This window comes from Heteronotia binoei, chromosome 11 (genome assembly GCF_032191835.1).
Source record: "Heteronotia binoei isolate CCM8104 ecotype False Entrance Well chromosome 11, APGP_CSIRO_Hbin_v1, whole genome shotgun sequence".
In the NCBI taxonomy this organism is placed as follows: Eukaryota; Metazoa; Chordata; class Lepidosauria; order Squamata; family Gekkonidae; genus Heteronotia; species Heteronotia binoei.
The window spans coordinates 71,407,055-71,419,600 of NC_083233.1; the positions used below are offsets into that span (position 1 = coordinate 71,407,055).

Here is a 12,546-nt window from a genome sequence, read left to right on the forward strand (position 1 = left end):
TGCTGATCTGTCAAGAAAAATACTTAGGAACGTCACACGAAGGTATTATTACAGAGCTTTTTTTTTTTTTTTAAGTGCATTTCTCCGCCCCCCCCCCCCCCCATCCGCACTGGAGTTCCCCTTGATGCTGATAGGTTATAAACAAGACTTTAATTTTTTTTTTTTAAGCATGTGATGTTTGCTGGAAGGCACCGGCTGGGAGATTAAGCAACCGGTTTAGGGTGGGTTGAGAGACTCCTCCAGATGAGACAGTTGAATTTTATTTTATTTTTGTTGTTGTTCTATGTTATTCGGTTGCCTCGCAGACAGATCACAAAATGCTTTTCCAAACTCGCTTTGGTTTTGAAAATGAGGGGAGCCCACTGACACGGAGAGTCCTGCTGCCGAAGGAACAACAAGATCAAAGCCCCTTTCGGGAGGTGGTAGGCGTGCCATGCTGCAATCCTGGCATGGCATGCACATCTCAAAAATCCCCTTATGCCATCATTTTCATATAGCATGGCAGTATTGCCTCCGGAAGAACTGCTAGCGCGCAATGAGAAATGCACTGATCATCTGGCAAAAGAGGAGGTTGCTTGCTGTATCTCTGCATGATTTAGTAGCATCGGAGTCTGCCCTCGCCTTGTTCCAGTCAGCCTGACTGCTCGGTGTGTGCGTCTAATGATAGTTCTCTTCAACAGGGCCAATGGGGGGGGGTGTCTTTCAATCGCTCCCAATACACAGAGGCAGCAGAACCGGCTGTATTTGGAGGAGGCTGCCTATTGCCTCTGAAGGAGTCACTGTTCTATGCTCCCCCTCCAATCCGGAGGCATGCCCAGATCAGTGACTCATGCAGAAGCAGAGGGAAAGAGAATCTGATGGCAGCTAAGTGCTTAAAGATAGCCTGGTGCTAGGGAAGGGAAATTTTATACGTCAGGCCAGACCAGACTATGCCGGACCCGGGAATTCTGGCGCTCAAGATGTATTATTTGGCTCTAGAAAGCTGGGTGGGTAGCTGGCTCTGCCGAAGAAGAGCAAGAATCAAGTCCAGTAGCACCTTAAATACCAACAAGATCTCCAAGGTCTTAGCTTTCAATAGTCAAAGCTCCCTTTGACATATAAGGGAGCTTTGACTCTCAACAGCTTACACCATGGAAATCTTGTTCGTCTTTAAGGTGCTACTGAACTCAAATCTTGGCCCTAGAAAGTGACTGTGGTGCTGGGGATTTAATTCTCCATCCCAAACGTCATTTTGCTGTTCAGAACCATCCATTTGGTTGTTTTATACCAGGCGTGGCCGAACTGTGACTCGGGAGCCACATGTGGCTCTTTCACACATATTGTATGGCTCTCAAAGCCCCCACTGCCTCATCGACCAGCTTGGAGAAAGCATTTGTCCCATTAGATCACTTTGACAAGTCAGCCAGTAGCTTGAAGAATGTGTTTAAAGTTAAAATCACTTTCTTTCTACCTCTCTCTCCCTCTCCCATTTGCCTTCCTCCCTCCCTCCCTGTCTCGCAGCTCTCACACATCTGACATTTATTTTATGTGATGCTTACGTTAAGCCAGTTTGGCCACCCCTGTTTTATACCCGAGTAGGGGAAAAGACCTTTCTTTCTTTCTTTCTTTCTTTCTTTCTTTCTTTCTTTCTTTCTTTCTTTCTTTCTTTCTTTCTTTCTTTCTTTCTTTCTTTCTTTCTTTCTTTCTTTCTTTCTTTCTTTCTTTCTTTCTTTCTTTCTTTCTTTTCCAGCCCTCCCTGCAAAAGCAGGCTCAGGGCAGCTTACATTATATTATGTCTGTCTTTCCCCCATATGTGTGTGTGTGTGAAATGCTGACCTGTCAATTCTGATTTATGGTGACCCTATGAATTAATGTCCTCCAAAACATTCTATCATTAACAGCTTTGCACAGCTCTTGCTAACTGAAGGCCCTCATGGCTTCCTTGATGAGTGTCAATCCATCTCCTGTTGGGTCTTCCTCTTTCCTTGCTGTCTTCAACTTTTTGTAGCTTTATTGTCTTTTCCAGTGACTCTTGTCTTCTCATAAGGTGACCAAATTACAATAGCTTCAGTTCAATTATTTTGGCTTCTCGGGAGAGTTCATGGTTGATTCGCAGAATTGTTTTCTCTGGCTCCAGAAGATAGGACCAGAACCAATGGGTTGAAATTAAACCAAAATAGCTTCCGGCTCAGCATTAGGAAGAACTTCTTGAGTGTTAGAGCAGTTCCTCAGTGCAACAGGCTTTCTCAGGAGGTGGTGGGCTCTCCTTCCTTGGAGGTTTTTAAACAGAGTCTAGATGGCCATCTGACAGCAATGAGGATCCTGTGAATTTAGGGAGAGGTATTTGTGAGTTTTCTGCATTGTGCAGGGCGTTGGACTAGATGACCCTGGAGATCCCTTCCAACCCTATGATTCTATGATCTAGAATCCACTTAGTCATCTTTTTGGTGCTCCACGGGTCTCCGTAAAAGTCTCCTCCAACATTTCAAATGAATCAGCTTCCTTCCTGTCAGCTTTCTTCGTTGTCCGGCATTCACACCCATACAGAGGCATGGGAGTCTTTTCCCCTTAGTGAGCTGGAAAGCAGTCCTGGGAGAAAGACCATCTCTGAGGGAGGAAACAGCATGTTTGTTTGGGGGCACTTGCGGGGGGGGGGGTGTTTCTATGAGAATTCTCCAACATGCTCCCCCCCACCCCTGCCCTTTCTTCGCCACTGTCCCTTTAATCAAGGTTACAAAGGAAAAGCCTTTGCAGTTTGAAAACAGACCTCTTCATTCACCCATTCATCTCCAACATGGCGAACGTAACCCTCCACAGATTTTGAAGTGCATTAATTCGGGATCGGCCTGATAATCTCTTTGCTTTGTCAGTTCACTCCCATGCAATGTTGCCGGATATCTTGACACCCCTGTTCTGATCTCTCTGGGGCACAGAGCTCTCTGATATTTGGGCGCTGTCTCACCATTGCATCTCACCATGAGTTGTTTCTCCATTTCTCTGAAGTTAGTCAAAGGCTGGATTCCTGCTTTCTCCCATCAGTAGTCCAGGAACTGTGAATGCTGCAGACAACATGTGTCAACACACAAATACTACATGAAGCGACGTTTTAGTGCAGGGGTGTCAAACTCATTTGTTATGAGGGCCGGATCTGACTTAAACGAGAGCTTGCTGGGCCGGGTGTGTTGGGCTGGGCAATGCGTGTACCTATTTAAGATTAGGTAGCAGAGATATAAGCTTTTTAAAGGACACAGACAAACATTACTAAAGATTTGTCTTTAAGTTAAAATAAAACATGCTTGAAACATTAGCACTTGTTGGTCTTGAAGGTGCTTTGTTTGTATTTCGCCCATGGGATTTAATTTTTTTAATTTTTTTTTTATCAGGGAATTAGGCGAACGAAGCTCTGGCTCTTTCCCTCCCTCCCCAAAGGATCAGGAGGGGAAGGAGCCTCAACCAATGGAGAAAACTGAGGTTTTGCTCTGTAGCTCCTGTGTGATTGAGCAAGCCTTGCAAAGCAAGCTGAGATGAAGAAAGAAGCAAGAGAGAGGGAGAAGGAAGCAGACAAGAGCCAGTGGCTTGGGGGCCTGAAAGGGGCTTGATTCGGTCCCCAGGCCACATGTTTGACACCCCTGTTTTAGTGAGTCAAACACTTGATCTATTAAGGTTAGTTTGACTACTCTGACTAGAAGCAGCTCTCCAGAGTCTTAACTACAGACGAAAATGAACAGGTTTTTATACCCTGCTTTCCTCTACCTTAAGGAGTCTCAAAGCCGCTTAGAATTGCCTTTCTTTCCTCTCCTCGCAACAGACACCTTGTGAGGTGGGTGGGACTGAGAGAGTTCTGAAAGAACCATGACTGACCAAAGTCACCTAGCAGATTTCATGGGGAGGAGTGGGGAATCAAATCTGGTTCCCTGGATTAGAGTCCTCTGATCTTAACCTCTACACCACCTTGGATCTTGTAGAGTTTCATATCTGCTAGCTGATCTGTTGGAGGGGCCATGACTTAATGGTAGAGGATAGGCTTAGCAGGCCGAAGGTCGCAGGTTCAATCCCAGGCATCTCCAGTTTAAAGGAACAGGAGATAGGTGGTGTGAAAGACCTCTGCCTGAGACCCTGGAGAGCCGTTGCCAGTCTGAGTAGATAATTGATGGGTGAGTGGCCTCATTCATAGAATCATAGAATAATATAGTTGGAAGGGACCTCCAGGGTCATCTAGTCCAACCCCCTGCACAGTGCAAGAATTTCACAAATACCTTCCTCTGAATTCACAGAATCAGCATTGCTGTCAGATGGACATCCAGCTTCTGTTTAAAAACCTCTGTTTAGGGGAGGGACAGTAGCTCAGTGGTAGAGCATCTGCTTGGTAAACAGAAGCTCCCAGGTTTAATCCCTGGGCATCTCCAGGCAAATAGGTGTGAAAAACCTCAGCTTGAGACCCTGGAGAGCCGCTGCCGGTCTGAGTAGACAATACTGACTTTGATGAACCAAGGGTCTGATTCAGTAGAAGGCAGTTTCATATGTTCAGCCTCCAAGGAAGGAGAGCCCACCACCTCCCAAGGAAGCCTGTTCCACTGAGGAACAGAAACTCTTCTGACTTAATTTCAACCTGTTGGTTCTGGCCCTACCTTCTGGGGCTACAGAAAACAAATCTGCACCATCCTCTAGATGACAGCCCTTCAAGTACTTGAAGATGGTGATCGCATCACCTCTCAGCCACCTCCTCTCCAGGCTAAACATGCCCAGCTGCTTCAACCTTTCTTCATAGGACTTGGTCTCCAGACCCCTCAGCGCAAGGCAGCTTCATTTGTGTACCTAGAGGTGCTCAAGAGCAGCAGGATCACACCTGCTTTTGCATTGCTCTGTGAATATACTGGAATTCAGACTGCAGCCTATAAAGCATAATACAGTAAGCATTGTAAGCATAACCGTATAAATCACAGCCAAATTAGCCTCCCATTTAAAAATACCCACCCATTGCCACTGGCCGTTCTCCTTTAAACAAGCCAACTGCATTCTTCAACGTGGGCCCTTCCCCAACAAAAAAGCAGTAGACGGAAAATGTTAAAAGCCAGATTTTCTTCAACTCAACACAAATGCATCAGGTTTCTGGACTTACTGGAGAAAGTTATACTGTGCCACCCAGGATCATAATTAATGATGGATATGTACTGGACCCCTACCTAGTGGGATAATACAACTGAAAGTTACCTTGGCATGAGAGAGAGAAAACTGGGTGAGAGCATTTACTCTTGGGATAGTCTGGTCACCCACATGGACTCTGTAGGGTTATCTGGCTTACCACCATATGGTTAGATGTAGCAGTATGTTACCACTTGTTCAGTAGTCTATGATATTGCTATTCCACCTTTCCTTGAATGGGCTCATGATGATCCATACATGTTTTCCCTCCCCATTTTATCTTTACAATGACCCTAAAAAGATTAGGCTGAAAGACTGGCCCAGGGACACCCAGCAAGCTTAATACCTAAGAGAGCCAGTGTGGCATAAAGATTAGAGTAGGGTGGCCAGACTGTGGCTCAGGAGCCACATGTGGCTTTTTCACACATATTGTGTGGATCTCGAAGCCCCTGCCGCCCTACTGGCCAGCTTGGAAAAGACATTTCTCTCTTCAAATCACTTATCCAAGCCAGCTGGCAGCTTGGAAAATGAATTTAAAGTTGCTTTCTTTCTACCTCTTCCGCCATCAGTTTTCCTTCCTCCCTCCCTCCATCTGACATTCAGGTTTTGTGGCTCTCAAATATCTGCGGTATGTTTTATGTCGGGTGGCCAACAGTAGCTCTCCAGATGTTTTTTTTTACTACAACTCCCATCAGCCCCACCCATTGGCCATGCTGGCTGGGGCTGATGGGAGCTGTAAGCAAAAAACATCTGGAGAGCTACCGTTGGCTACCCGTTTTATGTGGTTCTTATGTTAAGTGAATTTGGCCACCCCTGGGTTGAAGATCCACTTTGCCATGTTTGAAGCATGTTGTGTCACACAAGAACATAACAGAAACCAGGTGGGATCAGGCCATGGCCCATCCAGTCACACAAAGACCTTGGATCAGTCACACATTGTCTTCCTAACCTACCTCCCGGGGTGGTTGTGAGAACAACAAAGAAGAGAGGGGAACAACTGTCAGCCACTTTGGGTCTCCATTGGGGAGAAAGGTGGGAAGTAAAGTGAAAGAAACAAAAGAGGGGATTTGAACCCGGGTCTCTCTAGCTGATATCCTAAACACTACACCATGCTGCATCTGTATTCACCCGAACCTTCCTCAACCATAGCCCCCATCACTTAGAGCCACCCGGGGTTTGTGCATACAGAAATTGTTCTTTCTTCCTTTAGTGAGTGGTCTTGACTCCCCAGAGGTGGGTCTTTGAACACTTCCTGCTGGCTGCTTAAAGCTGACAATTGTGCTAACTTTTGAAACCCGCTGCCATGCCCCCTGCCTCCATCTGCACGCTCTTTGGAAAGGAATAGCAGTATGGCGAGGCAAGCAGATTTGCAGGCAGGAGTCCCTCAGGTTGTTCTTCACTGATGTACCCTTCCTGGTGCTCCACCTGTGTTGCTTGCCCCTCTTGGCGCTCTAAGGCCGCCACTGTCAAGGTTCATACCGTAGGTAGAAAAACCATAGCTCTGGTAACCCCTTCCTTTCCTAAGATATGACTTTCTATCTGTTCTTTGCAGTGGCTGCCGTGCACAATAGACGTCTGCCCAGATCTGGGGAAACGAACTGCTGCTGTTTCAAGGGACGTCCATATCAGGAGATATTTTCAGGTGGGTAACCAGGTTGGTCTGCAGTAGAAGACCAAGATTCAAGGGCAGTGGCACTTTTAAAAGACCAAGAATATTTCTAGGGTACAAGATTTCGAGAGTCAAAACTCTATCAGTCGGGTATCCTGGTACCCTGGAAATCCTGAATCTTGTCTGGTCTTGAATCGTACTCATCTATGGTGGTGGAAAGTATCATCATCAAAACACAGGTGATTTATGGCAAACCCACAGAGTTTTCAAGGCAAGAGGTGAGCAGAAGCGGCTTGCCCATTGCCTGCCACTGCACAGCAACCTTGGTCTTTTTTGAGTGTCTCCCATCCAAGTACTAATCAGGGCCAACCATGTCGGAGATCTGACAAGATCAGCCAGCATTAGAGATTTATAGCCCTGCTCCCTTTTTTCAGTGGATCCCATATTTTTGAAAAACTGATCCCATGACAAGTTCCAATAAGATGCACAGTGATTGGCGTACCCAGCTGGAGTGGGTTGCCTTAACCCAGGGCTTTTTTTGTAGCAGGAACTCCTTTGCGTATTAGGCCACCCACCCCTGATGTAGCCAATCCACCAAGAGCTTACAGGGCTCTTAGTACAGGCCTACTGTAAACTCCAGGATTGGCTGCATCAGGGGTGTGTGGCCTAATATGCAAAGGAGTTCCTGCTACCAAAAAAGAAGCCCTACCTTAACCCAATCCTTTCTCACCTGTTCCCTTTTTAGTTCATGCCAAGCCATAAAACTCTCTTTCTCATCCTGAGGGATTGGACTGATTACATCTGTGTCCCATACCTTTCTCCAACAGAAAGCAGGCAGGCATAAGATGTTCTTTCGTGTTATCTTCACAACAGCCCTGTATGGTAGTCCTGGAGGAGTCAGAGTGAGTGGTAAGAGGAGAGAGACCCAGCTTCAGTTGTAAAGCTCACTGGGCGACCCCAGGCCAATCACTCTGTCTCTCCACCTAACTTACCTCTCAGGGTGGTGATAAAAACATAAGAACCACCCTGAGTGAGAAAGGGCGCGATAAAAATGATGCGGGATACTTCAACATCATCCTGTCTGCCACACCTATCCATCTGCACAGAATATTGCAAAGGATTCTGGGACAAATAAAGTATGGCCAAGCTACTGGATTCTCAGCTATTAACTGGAAATAGTGCCCAGAACAGATCTGAGACTCCCTATTGGATGTAAATTAGCCCCGTGGCGCAGAGTGGTAAAGCTGCAGTACTGCAGTCGTAGCCCTCTGCTCACAATTTGAATTCGATCCCAGCGGAAGCTGGTTCAGGAAGCCAGCTTGAGGTTGACTCAGCCTTCCACCCTTGCGAGGTCAGTAAAATGAGTCCCCAGCTTGCTGGAGGGAAAGCGTAGATGACTGGGGAAGGCAATGGCAAACCACCCCGCAAAGAGTCTGCCATGAAAACATGAAAGCAATGTCACCTCAGGGTTGGAAACGACTGGTGCTTGCACAAGGGACTACCTTTACCTTTTTTTTAAATTGGATGTATGGGAAGATCAGCAGTGCAGCTCAAACTGCCTTTTGGAGAAACTTAGCTATCCCTATGAAAACCTGGGTTAAGGAACCACAGGCTTCCTTGGAACCTAGTTTGGAATCTGTTTCTCTAACCACACCGGGGTTGTTTCTCTGTGCAACTGCCCAGCGCTTGGCGTGCTACTTGCCTCTTCCCACATCCTGCCTCCTTGCACATTTTACCCCTAAGGTGACTGGAAAACCAAGCCACTTTGTTTTGGGGAAAGAAAATTGATTGTCCTATCCTGGCCTTAGAAGAGGTCAATCCACACGGTTCCTCCGCACAGCCCCTCAGCGCTTAAAAAGGACATTTGCCAAGTTAGCTTTATTAGCTACAAACTCCATCATGACGGAAAGCTGAGGACACTTTCGTGTGATCAGCAAACTAAATGATTGTTAATCTTTTTAATAAAATAGCAGGGCATGAAAAATAGTCGTATATTACATATATATATATATATAAAATTTGTATATATATTTATATATACACATGCATACTCTCTTTTCCACACACAAACACGCACCCAAGTAACTTTGCACCCCTCCTGAACAGTAAAGAGCATCCCATCAGTTGCAACAAAGTTTCCCTTTGCAAAAGAAAAAAATTGAGTGCTTTCTTGATCTATTCATCCACCGAATTTGTTTAACAATTGAAAGAGTCAATAAGCCCGCTTTGGATTCTTTTCAATGGATCCCCTTCCCCTCCCCCCCTTTTCTTTTTCCACAAATCAGTCCAAACGTGTCTGATTTCCATTAAAAAGCCACAAAATGTAACACTAAAGGGTTTCTAAGGACTAGACCCCCTTCCTTCTTTTATCAAGGGGTCCCCTTTTGTTGTCTTTATGTATAACAAACTCCTCGTTTCATGTTGTGGATGGGAGGAAAGAGGGAAAACTGTAGTGCACATTATTTTTATTTTTCCAAGTTTGGACCAGCAGATGACTTTCTCCCCCCCCCCCCCACCCGTTAAGAAATGGGATATCAGTGAGTCACGGGGGTTGTACCTATATTCAGAGGTTCCATACCCAGTAGGCAGGATGAGGAGTGTTTGGTAAAGGATTTCGTAAATGAGAACTGAAGTTGTTTTCAAAGGCGACGGACTGATGGAACTTAGGCCTCTCTCAAAGGCTAGATTTCCTAAAAAGGACTCAAAATCTCTTTCAACATCTTTTTTTTTTTTAAATTCCTCTAGAAATTCTAACTAAACCTAGTTAAAAAGCAAATGCCAAACCATCTTTAGTGTACATACAAAAATATTTCACACCATTTTAACACAAGGGGCTGGAAAAAAACATTTAAAACAAGTTAGTACCAAAGGGGGGGGGGGGCTTTTTATTGACAAATTCCCTTGCCCAGCTTTCCCCCAAGTATAACCTTCTGTTTTGAGCTCCAGACCTTGGAAGTTCAGAGTCTCGATTCCTCCTCTTTAATTAGCAATCCGTTTTTTGACCCAAAAAAGACATTTAAAAACGCACAAATTAATTAATTAATATTATTCCTTTTAGTTCTGACCGCTATGGCGAGCACGCGTTGAATTTCTCTATGTGAGTTACACAATTAAATTATACATTCTGCTCACACACAGGTGGGGGGTTGCAAAGCCGACTCATATTTTGCGTGGTGGACTTTGGGCAGATGTTGGGGCTTTTTGTAAAGTCCGCTACTCGCGATCACGCTGGCAGGCTTTCTCCGCGTCCTCTTCTTTAGCCTCCGACTACAAACGCTCTGCCAAGATTGGAGGGTTTTGGAGGTCCAGATCCACATGCCGCTAGTAATGCCCACCACTAGCAACATGAACACTTTGACCATGAAGATCTCTATGGCTGGGATAGAGTCGCTCATGGCGCAGTCCAGATGTTTGGTCTGGTTATTCATCTTACATTTCTGCTGAACGGCCAAGACCTTCCAGTACTCCATGTTCAACCTCTCGTAAAAATAACAAGCTATGACGCAAGTGGCCGGCACTGTGTACAAGACGGAGAAGACCCCAATCCTGACCATGAGCTTCTCCAGCTTGTCCGTGTTTTCCCCTCCGGTTTTCATCACCCTCCTGATATGGAAAAGGGCCACAAAGCCAGATAGGATGAAAGAGGTCCCTACGATCAGGTAGCAAGCCAAGGGGACGAGGACAAACCCAGTCAACGCAATCACATCCATGCTACCCACATAACATAAGCCCGTCAGCTCGTCCCCGGCTACCCTCCGCATCACCAAGATCATGATGGTCTTCACCGCCGGGATGGCCCAGGCAGCCAAGTGAAAGTAGCTGCTGTTGGCCTCGATGGCTTCGTGGCCCCACTTCTTCCCGGCCGCCAGAAACCAAGTTAAAGTCAAGATCACCCACCACAAGGAGCTGGCCATACCAAAATAATATAGGACAAGAAAGACCAGAGTGCAGCCGGTGCTCTCCAGGCCTTCTTGGATGACATAGAGTTGGCCGCTGTCTCGGTCGCAGGCGATGTTCTCGGCCCCCGAAAAGAGGCGGATGATGTACCCCACCGAGTAGACGCAGTAGCACATGGAAAGGAAGATGATGGGCCTCTCGGGGTACTTGAAGCGCTGGGGGTCTATCAAGAAAGTGAGGACAGTGAAGGCGCTGGAGAAGAAGCAGAGAACGGACCAGATGGCGATCCAGATGACAGCAAACTGCTTGTCCTCCTGGCTCCAGTATACGTCAACCCCGGGCGCACAAAGCGGGGCACAAGACGCGCTTTTCTCCACGTGGTGGAACTTGCTGGGGTTCTCGCAAGCGGCCCGCCCGAGCCCGTCTTTGGGCTGCTGGAGATCGTGACTTGTGCTCTGAGGCCTCTGGGGCCGGAACATGGGCGGCAACATGCTGGAACCCCGCGGCGGTTCTTCCGAGCCGTTGTTGGGCGCTTCCATGCACAAGTAGTTGGGGTCGTTCTTGTTGGGCAGCTTGCTGCAGTCCAAGGAATCAGGCCACTTGAAGGTGAACTGTTCCATGATGGGCGAGCACTTCAGCCGGGCCTGCTCGCACATCACCCGGCAGGCCGGGATGGGGGTGGAGACCTGCTCGGTGCACATGGGGGCGTAGAGGGAGCAGAGGAAGAACTTCAGGTGGCCGTGGCAGCCGTACTCCACCAGGGGGGCGAACTCGTGCAGCTGGATGGCCGCCTCCCTCTGGTCCTCATGGCCCATCAGGTTGGGCATCCGGGTCATGTTGTAGCCGATGTCCTTGCACATGGGGATCTCGATGGGCTGGCACCTCCCGTCCCCCGGCCGGTCAATGTCCATGGAGCTGATGGCGAAGCAGGAGCACAGCAGTTGCAAGAAGAGGCCCAGGGTCTGCTTGGAGTTGCTGCAGGGGCCACCCATGGTAGCAACCCCCCCCCCCCAAGCAACCCGCCTCACTGGCCCTCCCCTCGGGGGAGAAGATCCACAGGTCCTCCAAAGGAAGCTGCCGCCGGGGAGGGGATCAGCTCAGCCTTTCCCCAGCCAACTTTGCCCCCAAACGGGGCCCAACCCGATCCGCTCGACAGGGGGCAGCAGAAGCATAGCAACCCCCTCCTCGCCAAAAGGGGGGGGGCCCTCTTTTCAGCTCCGTCTGCGATCCAGGAAAGTCGAAATCTTTCCGTCAAAGTTCATCCCGGTCACTGGCTGGAACCGGGGCAGGGGGCCGGATGGGAAGCGGGACCGCCCTCCTCGCCCAGCCCATCCTCCAGCCAACTCACAGCACCAGCGCCGGGCTCAACTTTGGTTCCTCCTCCGCCGCCAGGGGGTTCTTCCTGCTAGCGCCCGCGGCTGCCCCCCAGGATCGCGGGAAGCGTCTTCTCTCCTCCCCCTTCCAAAGTTGGGAGACGGCAGATCCCTCCTCAAAGCTCGCCGCCCCTCCGGCACCCACCGATGCGGGGAGGGGGTGGGTGGGGTGTCCCGGTCTCCTTCCTCGGCTTCCCGCGCGGCGATCTGCGCCTCGGAGCACACCCCCCGCAAGCAGCCCCGCCGCTGCGCTCCAGACTTTCTTCTGCCCGCCCCCCCCACCGGAGAGGTGGGGTTTGCGGGCTTTCTCCGATTGCAAAAAAAAAAGAAGCGCAGGAGGCGATCTCCGAAGCACCGAGGTTGGCGAAGGGTCAGAGAGAGCAAAGAGACGCCCCCCCCCGCCCAGGTCCCTGGATCTTTGCAAAGCTGGGGGAGCGAGCGGTGGAGAGAGAGAGGGACTCCGTGCGTAAAAGCGAGGCGCGCTCTCGCCCTCTTTTCTCTCTCTCTCGCGCTGCCTCTCCCTTGGAAAGAGTAACTCCGGAGGCT

The 12,546-nt window shown here is 48.6% G+C and overlaps 1 protein-coding gene across 1 annotated transcript; it reads right to left on the reverse strand.

Annotated features, from left to right (window-relative positions):
• Positions 1–9,765: 9,765 nt before the first annotated feature.
• FZD10 (frizzled class receptor 10) lies at positions 9,766–11,633 on the reverse strand. Its single transcript, XM_060249703.1, has one exon. The coding sequence runs from the start codon at positions 11,617–11,619 to the stop codon at positions 9,859–9,861; it is 1,761 nt and encodes a 586-aa protein (XP_060105686.1). The 5' UTR covers positions 11,620–11,633; the 3' UTR covers positions 9,766–9,858.
• Between the last annotated feature and the right edge of the window lie 913 nt (positions 11,634–12,546).

Excerpts from the sequence above, each read along its gene's own strand:
- FZD10 (XM_060249703.1), bottom strand. The coding sequence starts at position 11,619 with ATGGGTGGCCCCTGCAGCAACTCCAAGCAGACCCTGGGCCTCTTCTTG.